The sequence below is a fragment of the Anarrhichthys ocellatus genome, unplaced genomic scaffold, assembly GCF_004355925.1.
Source record: "Anarrhichthys ocellatus isolate YVR2014 unplaced genomic scaffold, GSC_Weel_1.0 scaffold4, whole genome shotgun sequence".
Classification (NCBI taxonomy): domain Eukaryota; kingdom Metazoa; phylum Chordata; class Actinopteri; order Perciformes; family Anarhichadidae; genus Anarrhichthys; species Anarrhichthys ocellatus.
In genome coordinates this window covers 4,811,131-4,830,155 of record NW_022280034.1, presented here as the reverse complement: position 1 = coordinate 4,830,155, position 19,025 = coordinate 4,811,131, and the positions used below count along the sequence as shown (strand labels likewise).

Below are 19,025 nucleotides of genomic sequence, written 5' to 3'. Positions count from 1 at the left end.
AGTTAAAAACAGGCCTGCTATCACACTGAAAGTTTTTACATCAGTCATTCATACATTTTATTTATTCAGTAAATGGGTCTGTGAGCTATCCTTATCTTAATCCAGAATAATATTAAAAACACATCTATATGCTGCCACCAAGTGGGGTTTTGGAATCTGCCTGTGTGTGATAAATTGGCTGCAACGTTGGCGGCTTTTATTTTGTAATTCCAACCCGGGAGCAACGCAGCAGAGCCGTGAGCAGCAGTGAGCTGTCTGTCTGTCTGTCAGGCGATGAACGCACACCGGTGCCGGTTGCAGAGGCGTGCAGACAGCGGCAGGAAGGACGCGCGGGCCGAACCGTCGATCACCGCAGATTGCGCTCTGCCTTTGTCATGTTTAAAACGCGGACCCGATCCTCAGAGAGTGCGACTGATTCTAACCGCCAAGATGTTGACAGACATGGTCGTGGAGCAAGAATTTGACATCAAAGAGGAGGAACCGTGGTACGACAAGCAAGACCTTGAACATGGTACAATTTCCTTTCAGTCTTTGTCTCTGAAGCTCATTGAATCATGTCAATCATTTCATAATATTAACAGTCAAATCAAACAAATATGGGATATGCATAGGACGGTTAATGTATGTGCTTCATTACAAACTCGATATGCAGGTGCACAGGAGGTTACATTTGTAAGAATTTCCATGTGATTTTGTGAGCCTGTAATATATCATATTTTCACTCGGGGTGTTTCATTTAGTCTACCCGCTGTTTTAGTGTAAATGAAGCACCTTGACAGGCTGCAGGAAAAGGCAGGAGTCAGCAGGACCCTCGCATATGCGGCAAAGTGAAAAAAGAAAAGAAAAGCTCTGTCTGTAATGAAGAAGTGTTTTTGACTTCGACTTCCTTTTAATGCTTTTACACTTCAACTTTATGGGTTTGTGTTTGTAATGTCCCCGTCTCTGCTTCCAATTGTGTCCTGTTTGCTTGATTTAGCAGGTTTTTTTAATGGTATATTAAAGAAAAACAAATAATAAGCGGCTGTGGTAATTGTCTGAGTCAGGAAATAACCATCAGTCCTCACTTATCAGAAGACTTGAATATTCAGTTCATATATAGGTGGATAAAAGTGGGTTACTGGACTCCTGCCAACCGACAACAACCTCACAAAGCTGCTTGTACCGTAAAGTCCTCATGTCTCCATCAGTGGGACTGAACTATGAGCGCTGAAGCACTAATGGTCCCTCACTCCGTCTCTCCTGCAGACCTGCAGCTGGCTGCCGAGCTCGGGAAGACTCTCCTGGAGCGGAACAGGGAGCTGGAGCAAGGGCTGCAGCAGATGTACTCCACCAACCAGGAGCAGCTGCAGGAGATCGAGGTAAAGAGACGTCTCGTCGCCCCGGCTTATGTTCGACTGTGTGTCTTTATCCAAAGGGCCAGGGTGTGCTGTCAATAAGAGGGTATACTGTCACTGATGCTTGGGTCATGAAGCACTGAGTTCCTCTTGAATGCTGTGTTCAATTCTACCATCCAAGCCTCAAATGAGCCTAAAAGCAGAATACAACATGCTGCCGTGCAAAGGCTTTGGGATGGTGAGGACATGCTGCTTCTAAGGCAACATACAAGCTGCCATACATTCTGTCTGAAGATTATTTTGGGGCTTTTTTTTTTTTTTAAAGGGGCGACCTGCAGACACAACTCTAACCCCAACCCAACTCCGCTGAATCTTCTGGGTTAAAAAAAGTAATTGTGCCATTTGTATTTATAGAAAACTCTCCTAAAAAGATGCTAGAACTGAACATCAAGTGCTCTTTACAGTAAATAAATCAATAAAACATTCTGAATTAAGTTTAACATATTCATATTTAAAAGGATCAAGTCTCAATAATAGAAGTTATGGGTGATTATTGTGTTTGTGCATTACAACGCAACAATTTAAGTGTCGTTTTTTGGTATACTAACATTATTATGGAAAGCATAACCAATTAATCTTGATGTATTATTTGCTAGATAAATGAAGAAAATTACAATTCTATTACTCGTAAATATGTGTCTTCCTCTGTACAGATTTAAGAAAGGTGCATGCAGGATTTCCAGTCGACCCTCAACCGAATCATGAGTTCATTTTACTTAAGTGACGTAAATTCAATATTTAGCTTCAGGTTTTTGCAGATTTTCAAGACTGCAAACTTTTCATTTCGTCAAGTACGGCTCGTCTGGCACTAAATCTGTCTCGCTGCTGACACTCCGAGTTTAATCTCTTAAGACCTTGACTGGATACTCGTGACATCACGTGCCTGAATCCTGCTCCTGACTTGTAGTGCAATCAATTACCTGCTTTACTGTCACTCTGAACTGGAATGAAAGGCCACTAATGATAAATCCACCACTCCATGTAAAGAATCTAAACAAGTAGAAGCAACATCTTAAACGTTAACACACTACCTACATGTTATTCATTGATTTGTGACTGTTTGTTTCCAGTGTGCCGGTGCAGTCTGACAATGAACTGCAGGTCTGTTTCCACTGTTTGGTCTGTTGATTGACAGCAAGCAGATTAGATGAGAAAAGGTTCAAAGTGTTCTCGCTGCAACAGCTGATAAGATAACCTGTTCTTAAGGAAACTGTTGTTTAAAGGAGTTTTTGATTTAGAGGCATTCAGGTGTAACTGGGAAACAGAAATGTCAGATTAGGTCTTAACATTTATTTTAGGCTTTCAGCTAAAACCTCTAAATGATGATGATGATAATAATAAGAGCATCATTGTAATCATTAGAAACCATTGATTCTGCTGGTAGTTGGACATACTTATTATTGATTTGTTTTAATTGTCAATATTCTAAATATCTTGCAGTAAAAACATTACATTTTGCCATTCAGATTAATCAGAAAAGGGAAGTTTAAGACCTGATTTTAGCCTCAATTTTCAATGTTCCTGTTTCTTTCTTTCTTTGTCTTTTTTGTGCATCTTTTTTTCATGAAATTTGCTTTATAGATACCGTTGTATTTTATTTTAGTGTGATTCAAAATGTCTTTTTTTAGCTAATATAAAAACAGCATTGACAGACTGGGTGTCTCGTTATTGAAGACATCTCAGCAGACGATGATGCACAACGTTCTGTCCCGTCACTCACGCCCTCATCCCCGTCCCTCTGTCCCCTCCTCCAGTACCTGGCGAAGCAGGTGGACCTCCTCAGGCAGGTCAACGACCAGCACGCTAAAGTGTACGAGCAGCTGGACGTGTCGGCCCGAGAGCTGGAGCACAGCAACCGCAAGCTGGTTCTGGACAGCAGGACGGCGCAGCAGAAGATCCAGGGGTAAGCCTGGAGATCAGAAAAGCGGACAGATTTTCAAGCGTTTTGGTACAAAAATGTCACCTGTTAGTAACGCGACGGACCTTCTTTGCTCCCAGGCTGACGGAGACGGTGGAGCTGCTGCAGACGCAGGTGGAGGAGCTGCAGCATCAGGTGGAGGAGCTGAAGCTGAGTCCGTCTCAGCCTCTGAAGCGTCCGCACAGAGAGAAGTGCGCGCCTTGCACCTCTCAGAGTGTGTCCTGCCTGAAAGAGCTGCAGAACACCCTCAGGTGAGGACTCCACACTGTATCTGTATCATTAGGGCTCCGTCGATGGATACTCCGTCACATAGCATCATGAATGTAATATTTAGGGGTTTTAATCTGGACTGTTTACTGTCAACTTGAAGACGTCTCCTCAGGCTCATAAAACTTTTAAAAGACACTATTTGTGACACCCCTCTCATATCTGCGCCCTCAATATGAAGCTAAGAGCCAAATCATTTCATAAATAATAACTTGTGATTGTGACAGGGAATTATTCAGCTCAAGTGTCTCTTGTTGATGTATTGAGCCTTAAAAAAAAAGACTTTAAGAACTTTAACTTATTCCTTAACCACATAGAGGAACCCTCTTAACTGCCTTCTCACTGATCCAGAAGCTCTTTGTAAGCTTCAAGGAGGGAAGCAGCAAATCCTCCACTGAGTCCTGCTCACTGCAGCTCTCCCCCATGTCTGCTAATCCTACTGCTGGCAGTCGGCCACCTCGCAGCAAGTCTCACTCCAAATGCTGGACCGTCCTGCGACGGCCTCATTCACTGAGTTTAGTGTGTGTGTACGTGTAGTGTGTGTGTGTGTGTGTGTGTGTGTACATGTGTGTGTGTGTGTGTGTACGTGTGCGTGTCAGAACTGCTCCCTCAAAACATTCCGATCAGACGGATGTAAGTCTCACTGATTAACTCGACAGAGAGACATGAAACAGGTCTGAACTGTGGTGGATGAGGTTGGAAGGAAAGAGGTCAAAGTTGAGACATGAAACAGGTCTGAACTGTGGTGGATGAGGTTGGAAGGAAAGAGGTCAAAGTCGCGAACGTGTCTCAATATCTCTCTTCAGCTCAGATTTATTCTTCAGCTGATCTCTAATCTATACTGAGAAGTTCCTGATTCCTTACTTAGTTTGCTTTTCTTTGCCTTATCTGCTATATTTTTAGTTATCAAACGTCTCCCGTATTTATGTTTTAATTTTTAGTTGTGTGTCGGTTTGGTTTATTCTAGCAAAAAAATACTTTATATACACATTATATAAAATATTCTTAGTTAAAAAGACATGCAATTGGAATGGAGCTGAAATAAATCATTGTGCAAGACTATATTTTTATTTTGTTTGTTTTTTCATTTTTATCTATCCGTCTTGCACACAGATATCCAACACGGATAGACACAGTACAGTATAGAGTACATATTCGCAAAAACTAAATATTAAATAAACTACAATTTTGATTTAATGTATGTCAATCTCCGACACCGTTGCCATTCACCTTAAAACAGGAGTGTTCTGTTAATTGTAAACATCACATTTTGCATCTGCAGTGTTGCGAGTTTGAACCCGGCCCGTGACCTTTGGTACGCGTCGCTGCCGTCTCTCTCCACGACGCACTTCTCGTCACCTTTCACTTTGTTTTGCCCGTTTAGGAAGCGCACAAACGAAAGTTGTGAAAGGGAAGACAAATTATCAGCCTGCATGGCGACGATAAAAGTCATATACAAAAAGTTGACAAAGCAACATCCACTCAAGGTCCACTTACTCGCCTGCTCTGGGTATCACATGGCCTTCATCGGCAGGAGAAAACCATTCTGAACTATTGTGAATACATGAAAAATTGAGGAAAATGACCTGAAAAGAAAATGAAATTATAACATTCATCATATTGAAAAATATTTAAAGGCAATCACAAATCAATGACCACATGATCATCTAGTGCTAACCGCCTGTGTCTCTGCGCAGGTACGACTGCGACGAACCCTCAGACGGCCTCGAGTCCTCCGACATGTCGTGGCGCGAGGAGGAGCAGGCGTCTCTGCGACAATCCCTCCGCAGCCTCCAGACCCAGTTCGCCAGTGAGCGCGCTCAGAGGGAGGAGTCGGAGCGAGAGGCCGAGCTGCTCGCCCGAGAAAATGCAGCGCTGGAGCAGCAGCTGACGGGGATGGAGGGCTGTCGGGTATGTACGATGAATCTCTCACCTGTTGTGCATTTGTAGGCATAAAATGTATATTAATACTGTCAGAAGTATCAGAAGAATGGCTGCTGCACCGCTTGTTTTATCAACTTATTGTTTTGAGTTCAGCTCGAGTTCTAAACTCTTTTTTTTTCGCTCTCTGCTTCAGGCCAGAGTGTCTGAGCTGGAGCGTGAGGCCGAGGAGCTCCGCCAGCTCTGGAAGTCCGACTCCTCCACCGGGTCCACCAGGCCGGACGCCATCCACAGCCTGCTGCCCAACGCCATGTTCCTCCACCCGGAGGAGGAGAGCGAGGGGGACGCAGCTGCAGCCAAGAGCCCCTGGGTCCTGAAGCGCTGGGACAGCGAGCGGCTGATGAGGGCCACGCAGACGCCCGACTCTCCCGACCGGGTCCACAACCACGAGTGCTCCTGCGTGCGGCGTGCCGACGTGGTGAAGTATCGCGGGATCTCGCTGCTCAACGAGGTGGACGCTCAGTACAGTGCCTTGCAGGTGAAGTACGACGAGCTGCTGCGGCGCTGCCACCTTGGACAGCAGCAGCAGGAGGAAGAGGAGGAGGATGATGAGCCGATCCACAAGTCGGTCCAGACTGCATCTCTTGCCGCCGCTTGTCCTGTTCTGACGGACATGGAGGACTTTCACCAGCCGGAGTACAAGGAACTTTTCAGGGCGATTTTCTCCCGCATTCAGAAAACCAAAGAGGACCTGATTGAAAACAGAGTGGGACCCTCAGCTGGGGAAGGGCTGCCAATTGTGCATTAGTAGACCCCCCCTTAAAAAAAGACCTGCTGCAAGATTAATTATTGTCTTCCAGTTCAAGAGCGACTCACATGAAGCTTACCAACGCTCCACTTTACTGTATATTTGCAGACGCAAAGGGGTTCAGAGATGCGAGTGATGCAGGAACCAGAAGGCCAAACACCAGCAGCTCATGTCTCAGATGTGGCTCATTTTGCACAGAAACACCGGTGCCTAACGCTGCCGTCTCCACTGTGCGCTCGCTCTACCTCACTTTGTACTGTTAACAAAACATCTCTGGGTCTTCTTCTCGGTAGCCGTATCGGTAACAGTTTATTCTACTGGTCCCAAAGTTTCCTAGAAAGACGTAAATTCATAGAAAGCTCCCTGGAAGAGACGTAAAGATGTAATTTGGTGCTAATTATAGAGAAAATGGAGACGGTGTTAAAGCCAATTCCTCTGGAAATCAAACTGCAATTTCTGATCTTTTACATTACTGATTATATTGTTAATTAAAAAATATTATTTAGTCTATTCAATGAAAAAAAGAAAAGCCCATCACAAGTTCCCACGAAACTAACATCTTCAAACATCTTGTTTTGTCCGAGCAACGGTCCAAAAATGTTCTCACTGTATCTGCGTTCTTTACTGAGCTCCTGAGATCTGTCTTTCTTTGCAGCTATTTAAAAAAATAAAATTTAAATAGTTTTGCGAGCGACCAATGCAAGTTGTTATATTGGTGAAGGAGTTTATATTATTAGACTTTGATGATGAAAGTTCTGATAAATAGAGATGTGTTTTGTAATCGTAAAGTTTATTTCCCAGAAATGATACTTGATTATTGTACGATAGGTTAGACGACTGTGAGTGTTGTATTACAGGGAAGTTCTGAGGTTTACCAGAAGGCTAACTCTATGTACGTGATGCTGATTGTATATTCTGTAGATTCATGAAACGGTGTTTGATTAGAAGCTTTTCTCAGCAGCACTTCTGTGGCTTTTTGCTGCCTGACGTCCGTGTGTCCTCGTTAGGCTTTAGTCTGTGCGCACAGTTTGTAGATGTCTGTAAAAAAAAAAAAACACGTTAAGATGCACTTTAGAAAATTGCACATTATCAGTGATCTTCTGACAAGTGTCCTGAATAACCTGCTGTATGTGTGTACGGTGTGTTCTACCGGTTTCACGATTGGACCTCATGGTTTATGTTTGAGCCATAAAACATGAAGCAGGTTTCTGTCTGTTTGTTGTAAAATATGATTGAACTTTATTTATAGAGACGGTTAAACTTGGACGTCACAAATCGCTGATGCACTTTGAGTTACATAATTTATATATTAATAAAACGGCTTTGACGTCGGCCATCCAGACACACTGCTGCACTTCAGACACACTCGACACGTCAGCCGGAAACGACAAAGAAGAATCATTAACGGGTCAAATTAAGAGATGGAATGGGAAACGGTGTTGCATAAAATTATAGCATGTAATATATGTAAATGGATTTTCAGCACAAGTAACAGATTTAAGTAGATTCAAGTTTCTACAGTTAGATTGTTGGACTTCTGAGCCATTACAACTACTGTTGGGATTGTGAAATATAACTTCTTTCATTAAAACATTAGAGTGCAAAGAAAGATCTTTATATTCTGTCACAAGCTCTACAATCTAATCAATCAAATCAGCCACAAAAAGGTTCCTTTTGTAAAACACTTTATAATCATCCAACCAGAATCACTCATCAGAAATGAAGAACTAAAAGTAGAAATAACCTACAGATGTATCTTTTCTCTGAGACCATTAAATCTACCAGTTTCATTTAGATAAAGTAACTGAACTCTGAATTTAGTTTGAATACAACTTACAAACAAAACTGTTTATGAGGAAACAAGTCTACGTTTGAACATCAATATAACGTCTTTCTTTATGCACATAAGTTTGCACCGAACATCATGAGTACTTCAGTAATCTGTAAATAAATCATACCGTAAAAATAGTCACCTCACTAATACAGGTTCTGACATTTGGGGTTCCATCTCACCACCGATGACTGACAGAAAACAAGTTATTAACAATGTTTATTGAGCAACACAAACCAATGCAAAAGAAATACACCCGTCATTGTTTGACGATGCACTGTTACATTTTAAAGTATTTCAAAGAGAATCAAAGCTTTATTGCTCCTCATAGTCTGCGAGTGTGTGTGAGTGAGTGGGAGTTTGTCTTGTGAGGCACTTTTAGACGGAGGCTCAAGATAGCAGCACAGATGTTGGTCCAGTGTTTGTGTCCGTTCCTCTTTGTTGGTACAAATTCAATTAAACCCAGACAAATTTGATGATCAAAATATGACAAAAAAAAAACCATATTCACCATTGCATCTTTATTGGCCGTCATTGAAATCAGCCTCTCTCAAAGGAAAACCATTTCAAACTGTACATTCAACCAGAAACAAACCTCATCAGCCATTTAATCCGCTCCTTCCTCCAGCCGTACATCTCAGTGCATTCCACTGAATGATGCGGAGATGTGGGAGAAGCCACATGTGGCCATGTTTCCAGGTCCATGATTGCCAAAACATATTCAGTGATTTCAGTTGTACAGCGTGAGCGTAATGTCATCAGGGACTTGTTGCTTGTTTTTTTTTTCACCTTTAGGTTTCAGTTTTGCCTCCACGCGTTGTAATTAAGCAACCGTTGCATTTAATCATAAAGTTTAACTCTTTCATGGCGTGTATTGAGGGTGGAGTTAATAACCGAAACGAGTCGGGTCAAAGACGGTGTGTTAAGTTAATGGCTTTCTTAAACAATGTTCGCTTTGTTGATACGATGAAGCAACACTTGTTTCCTCCGGCTGAATGCAGAACTCAGGAGTGAAATGAAAGCACTTTGAGCCACGTTGCTTTAAACAGTGAACGCCATCCTGATCTGGTAAATGTTTATTTAAAAAAAAAAAAATAATCAAACATGAGGTCCAAACAAAAAAAAATCCAAAACTACTTTTAAACCGTATATATAATCTTGCTATTTCTTCGTTCATATTTTACCCGTCAGACACTCCAGGTCGTAGTGAGAGTGTGTGAGGAGCTTCTGTCCTCCGCGCTGCATCAGAGTGCTTGTGTTAATGTCAGACATGCTTCAGTGTTCCATGTTCTGAGCAGACCGCCGACATCTTTTGTCCTCCAATCGCCCGCCCTCAGAGTGGGGGGCGAGCTGCGATTGGCTCTCGTCTCTACGGATGCCCTCCCACTAGACACCCGGGAGAGGATTTGATTGGCTGTCGATGAGGAGGGGGTGTGTGTGTGTGTGTGTGTGTGTGTGTGTGTGTGTGTGTGTGTGTGTCTGTGTGGGGGGGGTGCCGTCAGTGTCAGGACTGTATGGTTCCCTTTAGGTACCACATCCCTGCATGGCTGATGCAGCACTCCTGCAACAACAGAGAACAAGTTAGATCAGTGATGAAAATAAAAACTCCTTAAAAAAAAAAAAAAGGTGACCGTTCAGCCTCATCACTGTTCTCACATGGAGTAGACGGTCAACGTCCGCCTTCGGAAAGTCTCCAAACTCCTGGGTCAGTTTCACTTGTATCACGTTCCTCCTGATGCGGTAGTTCTTCTTGTACAGCTCGTACAGCACCTGACGATGCTGCAGGAGGAAAACAAACAAACACGGAACTCATTTAGGGGAATAGTTTGGCATTTTGGGAAATACGCTTAGTTGCTTTTATGAGGCGAGTTAGAAAATCGATACATCTCTGGAAAGACTGGAAATGGGGGGAAACACTTAAAAAAATCCATCTACCAGCACCTCGAAAGCTAACTCATTAACATGTTGTATATTGTTTGTTTTTAACCAGCAATCCCCTTGAGACATCACACCAATTAGTTTAAATAGAAATAAAACAACAGACAGGAAATACAATGATCAAACACACAGAGAGACTAAATCTGTTTATACTCGAGCATTAACAGAGCCGTTTGTACTCTGTGTGCTGTGCTTTATTCTAACTTTTAACAAAGGAAGTCTAGTGCAGAGTCATTGCACATTAAAGAAAACTAAAAACAACAACACAGAGGGAAAAACACACACTTGGCCTGCAGCTTTGCCTCTTCAGCTTGTGGTTGTGGGTGACAAACTGAGCCATGTCCTACTTGTCTCTTCTGCGTCGCTTCTCAGTAATGAAACTAATTGATCGCGGCCCACGCTACAACACGCTGGGTTCTGAACTTCAGGCTCCGACTTGTGGTTTGTGGTGCATTTCAGCTGCAGGAGTCTGCACGTAGAGTCAAGAGACGAGGAGGAAGCTGTGAAGTTACTATAAACCTGTTTTTAAAACGTGTTTACCTTGTCGGATTCATCTCCAGTCTCCCACAAAGCAAACACCTTCTTTTCATCGGTGGCTGCTGTGGTCTGAGCAGGAAACTAAAGGAGGGAAATAGAAACGTTTGAAAAGCTTTAACATTTAAAATCAGTAAAGATTCTCAGCACTCAGCCTGGTTCATCAAAGCCTTGATTCAAGAGTACAAGTGCCATTTTATGCAATGTTTAACAAAAGACGGCATTGCTTTTCTTTCTCTCGGACACATTTGTTGACAAAATGCCAAAACAATACGAGGCCGAGCAGGACCAACACCGAGGAGGATTACCATCCAGACAGTCCGACCCGCTGACTCAAAACTGATCTGTGAACTGTCAAGACATCTAAAACAACAACGTTGTACTGAACGTAGAAGGCCAATCGCCTGACTCCAGATCTGCCTGCGTTTGAAAACAACAAACCGGCTTAGTCCCCCCCCCCCCCACCTGAGCCGTAATGAGCTTTGCTTCGAGGCCAATAATCTGTTGCATAACAAAGACGACGGCTGGCCATTCCCTCCCCTGCGGTGGTTAACACCCTTTTAATGTCAGGCGTACAGATTGGAGTAGACCTAAACCAGGACAGGGCTGGTCCTGGCAGGAGATGTGGCAGCTTAATGCAACAAGACCACGCAGTTCCCTGCCCTACGAGCAAACACCACACCAAGTAAATACGCAGAAACAGAAAACATCTACAGTAAGCCTACAAACAGCAACCTCAGTCCAAACACACTGAGGCATCAGGTGGCTGCTGGACCGTGAGTGGAACATGAGAACCAGGTTTGCATTGCTTCAGTGCACCTCCCGCTTCACTGGTAACAAAGCGCTCACAAGCAAAACAGCCGTTAATGTCGTTATTCTGTTTGAGGAAACCGATAGCTGCATTCAAGCAGTGAAAAGCTTCTTCAGCCCCGACAGGCGGTCTAAGCTGGACCAGAGCAGCAGCTCTTAGTCCAAGGAGGAGGAGGAGCAATCTCTTTTTAAAATCAGATTTTACTACTAATGTTTGGGGACGCGTTTGAAAACTCAGTTCAAAAATGCAGAATAAGACGCATTAAAGCTTCCTGCTTATTAAGGATTGTTCGCCTGAAAATGTTCGCCTTTGAGAGCCTGTGCTTAATCACTAGCTTCACTGTTTAATGAGCGTTGAGACAATAATACCTGTTGCAACATGCCCACATCAGGGCAGTGTTTCTGCCCGACTATCTATCTGAACGCGGCCTTATACAATACCAAGAGTTTACATCTCACACCACTGTTGGGCTTGAATCGTAGGAATGTGAAACAATACATCTGTTAGAAACAACGATGGAGGAAGTAAACTAAGAGCCTCCGGGGTGAATGAAGTGGGAGTTTGACAACCGAAACTTTGACAGTAGAAACTCCGGCCTGAATACTCACAGGCACCATTATCTGTTTGCACTGGCAGAGCAGTATGGCGTCCTGTAGCATGTGGTCCGAGATGGAGGGGAAGACGCTCCGTCCCACCGGCATGGAGGCCAGGTGGAGGCTCAACAGCCTCTTGAACTCACTCAGCGTCAGTACAAAATGCTTCCTGAAAGTCTTGATCACAAAGTCCTGCAGCTCCTGGGCCGGCGCGTTCCCGCCATCACCGTTGGTGTGATCGAAGGCGGGGGAGGTGGCACTGGGGTAACCGTTGACCGACCCGTTGGGGACGGAGGAGGAGGTGTCCATCGGTTCTTCGATGGGTTCCTGCTTGACGTGGACGCCGTCTCCTGCCCGCCTGGCATCCAGGTCCTTCTGGAGGGACGACTGGTTTCCTTGAGCGCGCTCGTGAGCTACCTTCAGACGCTGCTCCCCGCTGACGTGCACAGGCTCTGGAAAACAACACGCTGGCATCAGCTGAATGTTTAATTTTCATTGTGTTAACAGCTGGCTGTGAGAAACACGGCTCGGTACACACCAGGCTGCGGGGAATTCTTTGGCCTGAAGTCTTCTTTGGAGAAGTTAAAGACCTTTTCCAACCTTAAAGGAAAGAGAAACAGCATTTGATGACACTTCGACTGACAACACCGTGAAAACAACCTTCCTCCCGCTTCTCTTGAGTGTGACCCACTTGCTCTGGATGCCGAGCCACAGCATGTGTTGCCTGTGGCCAATGTCTGGGTGTTTCTTGACGAATTCCGCATCGGTAGGCAGCAGGAACTCCCAGCCCCGGTTGACTCGAGGAACGGCGACATGTTCCAGGAACTCCTTCACATCCTCTGGAGGAAGCTGGCAGAAGACGGGAGGAAGAAGTTGTTAGTTCTGTTTACCTGAATGAACGGAGCGGCTTTAGCCTCAAGGTGACAGGAAGTTCAGAGACAATCCTGCTTCAGTGAAGCTGCTCGGCATCGAAACAACCAACAGACACTGTGGGGGCACCGAGCGTGGTTTTTTTCCTCAAACCTACATACACAAATATGCATCTGTTGTGCTATCTTGCGATGTCATTACCAACCAGGAACAATCACTCTGGGATTAGATTCTTACTTTGATGATGGATGCGATCTCCTTTCTCATCACAGAGCGCTCCAGAGTGAACCTCCACATCTACAAGAGAAACAACGAGTCACTATGACTTTAAAACCAAGGCGACCACACACTAAACGCCTTCTCACGGCACGGCCCTGTTATTGGTTTAACAGTAACAGCAGCTCACCACAAAGTCACGGCCACGACAGAGCACTTCGGCGGGGACGCCACTGTGAGGACTGCAGGTGTTTTTAGGATACAGAACATCACTGCAGAGAAAACAAAAACACAGAGACGTCACTCTGCTGCCAGGTCTGTGAGTCGTTAAGAGAAGCACGACACCTTTAATCTGTTCAAATCTTTTGAGTGACATTTCCTCTCACCTCTTGACAACCCAGTTGCCCTGAACCAGCAGCGCCACCTGCTGGATGCAGCGCAGCGCTGCGGTGGAGTCTGTGCCAGAGGCGAGCAGCCCCATCAGGTTAGCAAACGGCATCAACTTGACTAGAGGAGAAAATATTAAACATTACTGTCAGAGGAAGGACAACCCAACTGGATGTTGATTATATGGTGTAAATAGGATGCACTTCATGTCTGTGACAAATGTACAGAGCACAAAAACATGACTGGAAAGTAAAAGCCTTGAGTGAAAACCAAGCTGCTGACAGAACTCTGCACCTCTGTTTGGATGCATTCAATAATTCTTTACAAAGTTTTAAATCATTTCACATGTCTAACATTGATCCTAATGCTTTGTCGCCCCCGTCTGGCTTTAAGAAAAGCTGCAATTTGCATGCGTCTTGTCAATGCGTTGTCCTACCGTTCTTCATCAGCGTCTTGACTTGCTCTCCCAGCGGCAGAGTGCGGAGTTGAGCCATGGAGAGCACATTACTGGGACCAACTGGTTTCACACTAACAGAGAGAGAGAGGAACATGTCAATGAAGCTTCTCTGAGACCGTCATCCTGTTTAAGTCTCACTCGGGTTAGTAGAGGGAGGAATACTTACACTTTTTCCTCTGCAAGAGGGGGCATCAGCATTGCCAGGTACTCCCTGCAAAAAAAGAAAAGAGAGAACCATCAGGAAAATCCACATAAGCGATATTTGCAATCAGACCAATATTTTGTTTTTCTACGGTGGGCTCAACATTAATGGCGTCTAAAATCTGAAAGGACGCAGTAAACTCACGATCCACACATCGATAGGAAGCACCCTGTATTTTCCCCAATTATGCTTCATTGTGAACAACAAATGTGTTGAAATCGGCCAGAATAGTTCTAGTTAACGTTGGCCGACAGCAGCCGGTGGGCGGCACAGTCCAGCTTGGCTAAATAACGAAGCTAACAGCTAACATCAACGGAGTTTTATCATGATGTGTTTGAAGGTACATTTAAAAATTCATCAGCATGATGGTTTCAAAGGTAATCTTGTAAGACTGGGGGAATTATGAGAGTCGAATGTAATTTGTTGATACTCACTTAGGAGTTTTGACCAGTTCAGAGTTCTCGGAGGCGTCCCCAGACTGACAGAACAGGTACTGCCTCTCATGGTCTGAGCGCCCATCCTAAAATATAAACAACAGGTCAAAGACAAAAACAAGTACAAGCTCCGTCACGTTTGCCCACGAACCCAAAACTAATGCTCTCAGCATTCTGGCGACTCTTGAAAGAGGGATGAGGTGGCCCGATGGTGCAGCTCCCCTACCTTGACACCGTGGTAGTGCAAGTGAACCCAGGGCTCCTCCGCCTGCTTCTTCTGGAGGAAGTCGTACGACTGGAGCCTCCTCTGTCGCGCCTGCTCCGACTCGGGACGAGCAAACCTCACCTGGAGTGGAAACGCATGCAGAATGAATATATTATTAAGAAATGATGGGTTCAGGGCAATCATCAGTTTGTGTGTATGTGTGTAAGCCTTCACCGTGATGGCCTTGACGTCCTCCTCTGCTTCATCCTGGGAGGAATCTCCTGCAGGCAAAAGACTCTCATCACACAACAGTCGGCTTAATGTTTTAAGACATTTTTACAAGTTAGCAAAAGAACAAAATTCTAGTTAATAAAAAAACCTGGCACTCTTTATTATATATATATTATTTGTGCCGAAACACAAAACGAGTGCTCTGCTGAAAGAGCTCAGGGTTTTTTGTTTAAATATTATGTTAATGAACAACAAGAGTCCACTGAAACAGTAAAAATACAAACAGATCTTTGCCATTGTTCTGTTATTTAAAAAGAAAATTAAAAAAATCAATCTTCTTTAATCTCTCTCAATTATTTAATTTTGGAAAACTGCCACACCTTCATTGGCCGCCTCCCTCTCTCTGGTTTTGGTGTCGGCCTTGTCCAGGTAAGAGAAGCTCGGCCTCATCTGGAGGATTCCCGTCAGAGGTGTGATGTGGAGCTCACCTGTTGACGCGAATAATTAAACAATCAGAAACACAAATACTACTTTTGGTGCTCAATTGTGCATCATATTGAGATTTTGGTTATCTTCAATGTAAACACAGAGAAGTTAACGCGAATAAGAAAAGTACGACTGATAACGACTCATACGGACTGTGAACATATGAGTGTTTACAAGCAGCAGCAACGAGGTTAGACCAACCCAAACACAAGCACGGTGCTAAAGTGAACTTCTGGATCAAATCAGACCTTTACGAAACACAGCAGCAGCATATCTGGAGGTGTTGGTGGTGGCCTGGATGGAGGTGAAGGACTGTTTATCCATCATTTTCCTGGAGAAAAAAAAAAGCAAGAGAAGAATGCTTAGACCAGAGACATAACTGGTTAATTATTCTGCTCATTCGCAAAGAGAAGTCTGGAAAAACTCATCTAGCGCTACAGAAATAGTTTGAGTTTTATTTGTGTTCTTGCCTAAAGTTGGATGAGAAGATCGATACCAAAAGCACGTCCAAAACAGCTGGTTAGCTTAGCATTAAGAATGGAAACAGCTAGCCTAGCTCAGAATAGCCAGAAAAGGTGGTTTGCATTCTGAAAAATGCCCCTTGATGCTGTGGGACATCCTGATACTTTTGGAATACTTTTGCATTTGACTTACTATGTATTGGGACATACATGGTAGTATGAGTATTATAATGCTCAGTTTACCTTGTTTCCACTCTTTATGCTAAGCTAAGCTAACCGTCTCCTGACTGAAGCTTCATACTTGACGAACAAACATGAGATCGGCATCAACCGTCTCATCTAGCTAATCGCCAGGAAGCAAATATTGTTGAAGCTCTGCTTTACAACTCTGGTGGCGAGTCATAGCGAGCTCACACTGACCGATGGGACCATAACGTACAAACTGAGTGCAGGTGAAGTTTAACAGAAGACTTACCCTGAATAGGTGTTGGTTTCGTCGTAAGTCGTGCCGTCCACATTCAGAGCGATCTGCTCTCCTTTACTGCGACAGTAGTTCGGACTCATCGCGTTGATGGCCAGTTCCAACTCCACCTGTATTAGTGAGATGCATTACAAACATGCTCTACACTGATGGATTATTAGAAAAAAGAAAAGAGCCTTTTTTTACCCGTTGCTGCTTGGGTTTGATCTTAGCTGATAAGTGGTTGACGTCATCGTAGGTCATAGTGGACGGTCGGACGGGGTACTGGGTCGGAAAGTAATCAATAAAGGTGATTAGAGAGTGACTCGTGACACTTTGAACATTGTACAACAATCATGCTACAGAATGTAAGAGTTGAGATAACTTACAGAAACAAAGAGAGTCATACTCATCAGCATTAAGTACAACAAAGGAAAGTATTACCTGGAAAAGATACAGCTTATCTGCAAGGCTTTTGGCAAGATAAACATCGATCTAAAGAGAAAGAGAAACATTGATCAAAGTTATTTGAGGAGCTGATGAATCGTCTCAGTCAAGCCTTTCCTACAATCCGTGTGATTGTTTCTGATGCCGTATGTTTGTACGTGTGTGTGACCGGTTAGCTGGCTGTGTTTTGTTTGTGTCTCATCTCTGCAAAAGAGCTCTTGATTTAATTGAGATTACCTTAAAAAGGTTATAAATAGATGTACTTATGCATTACATTTACTCAATCATTTTGCAGCACCACAGCAACCCCTGGGTTTACATTACCAAACACAGAAATGATCCCAGTGCAGTGTGGTGTACAGACTTCAAATGATGGGAAAGGAGAGCACTGGTATATGAGTGGGAACCAGTATTAACAGATACCCAGAGTCAAGGAATCAGACTCAGGAGAGAACAGAATGGATCAGTGCAAACCTATTTATTAAACATTTGGCACCTTAACATGTAATATCCTGCCAATCTGTGTCTCGATGGTTTGGACCTTTGTCAACAAGTGCAAAGCAACAACATGTTAGCTATAAGTTCGATATAAGTAGCAACGACAACACTCCTCTCTCTCATTCGGCCTTAACCTTAAATGTTCCCACACCAGCACTGTAGATGATAAGTTGATAACAAAGATTATCTTTAATCTTAACTTTTCCACCCTGTCCGGGCACTCAGCCACAAGATCATTCAGTCATGTTCATAATGATGAAACCACACGTCACCCAGTAAAATGGTGTGGCTTATTATCAGGCAACTATCAGGATAAACTCTTTGTGGGTTAAAATATCTCCAGCCTCATGCTTTAACTTGGACCCACAGACATACCTCCTCTATAATGGGGTCATCGTCATCCCCGCTGGCCATATTGATGTGAGGAGGAACGAGGAGATGAAACAGCAGCAGCAGATCTCAGAGATCCAACCTGGAGACAAAGACACAGTTATAATTATGTATTGTAAAGCTACACATCAATGATGCCAAGTGGCTACACCCAAGCTGGTTATTAACAGGTGGCAGTAAGAAGAACATTATGATTCAGCATATCCAGGTTACATCAGGATTCGTTGCTGTGTTGTTACAAGGTGTGTCAGTCTTCAGGGCTTAAAGTTAACCATGAAAACCCCCAAAGTTAGCCCCCAGCCTGACCATGCAGTCTGTCAAGTGATGCTTTGACTGACACAACCAGGTAAATGTCACATGATGCAAGACAATGCAATCCACATTAAACCACTGCTCTTCATGCAAACATTGTGTGACAAACATAACATATAACCCAACACGTAAAAAAACATGTTGACTCATAAATATACTCGTTACAGTTAAGTATTCGTTAAAATAAGTCACATTACTGGCTAGGTTAGCTCGATTAGCAAGCTAGCAACAAACCCTTCAGTCCACTTGTCACAGGCCTGCACTACACTGCGGGTTGTTATTGTTTTATTCTGATATAACGTTGAAAAACATACACCTGTAAAAGAAAGACCAACAGCTCAGTGTTTAAATTTCCTTTACGCAAACGTACACGCAACGAAACTAGCTAGCTAACATGCAGGTAGCCTAGCCAGGCAGCATTAGCTTAGCGTTAGCAGGCTAGCTTGGCGTGCTAACACACAGATCAAAATAACACACAAGTCAAAAAAGGAACTGTTTTGTTTCCTGAAACAACATCCAGGGTAGATTCAGCTCTCACCTGCACACTTCACTCTACACTCTTAGCTATCTCATCCGTGTGTGAAGGAGTCCAGCAGTCTGGTGCGTAGAGGAGTAGTATCAGCTGAAATCTGTAGGTGTCGGTACCATGTTGACTGCTCCACACAGACACGTGGGGAGGAGCCCGTGCCCATAATGCACAGCGAGATCACTATCAAGTGTTTTATTATTATCTCTTTCACTTGTTTGTTCATATTTGCATTGGAGTTACCTGCATTTTCCAGTTCATTCATTATGTGGTGAGTACTTTAGGTATGAATGTACCAAAAGGTTTATGGCAGCGGTGGGATTCGAACCCACGCCTCCGAGGAGACTGGAGCCTTAATCCAGCGCCTTAGACCGCTCGGCCACGCTACCCCATTGATTAGACTATGTGATTATATAAGAAATTTTATAAATTACATATATATATATATATATACATACATATATGTAT

General features: G+C 43.8%; 2 protein-coding genes and 1 non-coding gene across 4 annotated transcripts; 1 reads left to right on the top strand and 2 right to left on the bottom strand.

Annotated features, from left to right (window-relative positions):
• The first annotated feature begins 230 nt into the window (after positions 1-230).
• LOC116381435 (cerebellar degeneration-related protein 2) lies at positions 231-7,473 on the top strand. The gene is made up of 6 exons (XM_031843588.1): positions 231-511; positions 1,246-1,358; positions 3,149-3,297; positions 3,393-3,563; positions 5,277-5,490; positions 5,657-7,473. Exons 1-6 carry the CDS (start codon positions 274-276, stop codon positions 6,266-6,268), a joined length of 1,497 nt encoding a protein of 498 aa, XP_031699448.1. The 5' UTR covers positions 231-273; the 3' UTR covers positions 6,269-7,473.
• Positions 7,474-8,301: 828 nt separating this feature from the next.
• polr3e (polymerase (RNA) III (DNA directed) polypeptide E) lies at positions 8,302-18,969 on the bottom strand. Of its 2 annotated transcripts, XM_031843587.1 has the most exons (21): positions 18,570-18,952; positions 17,705-17,801; positions 16,829-16,879; positions 16,592-16,669; positions 16,400-16,515; positions 15,712-15,794; positions 15,358-15,465; positions 14,981-15,027; positions 14,768-14,887; positions 14,542-14,627; positions 14,072-14,116; positions 13,885-13,976; positions 13,448-13,568; positions 13,252-13,333; positions 13,083-13,142; positions 12,667-12,824; positions 12,514-12,575; positions 11,991-12,427; positions 10,578-10,655; positions 9,756-9,878; positions 8,302-9,660 (listed from the first exon to the last, which is right to left on the bottom strand). In XM_031843587.1, exons 2-21 carry the CDS (start codon positions 17,741-17,743, stop codon positions 9,604-9,606), a joined length of 2,043 nt encoding a protein of 680 aa, XP_031699447.1. In that variant the 5' UTR covers positions 17,744-17,801; positions 18,570-18,952; the 3' UTR covers positions 8,302-9,603. The 2 variants fall into 2 exon arrangements, 1 of the variants encoding a protein (XP_031699447.1); XR_004212657.1 differs by lacking the exon at positions 8,302-9,660 and having other exon boundaries at positions 9,795-9,878; positions 10,323-10,655; positions 18,570-18,969.
• trnal-aag (transfer RNA leucine (anticodon AAG)) lies at positions 18,865-18,946 on the bottom strand. Its single transcript has one exon. It is a non-coding gene; the product is annotated as a tRNA-Leu (tRNA).
• Positions 18,970-19,025: the final 56 nt, after the last annotated feature.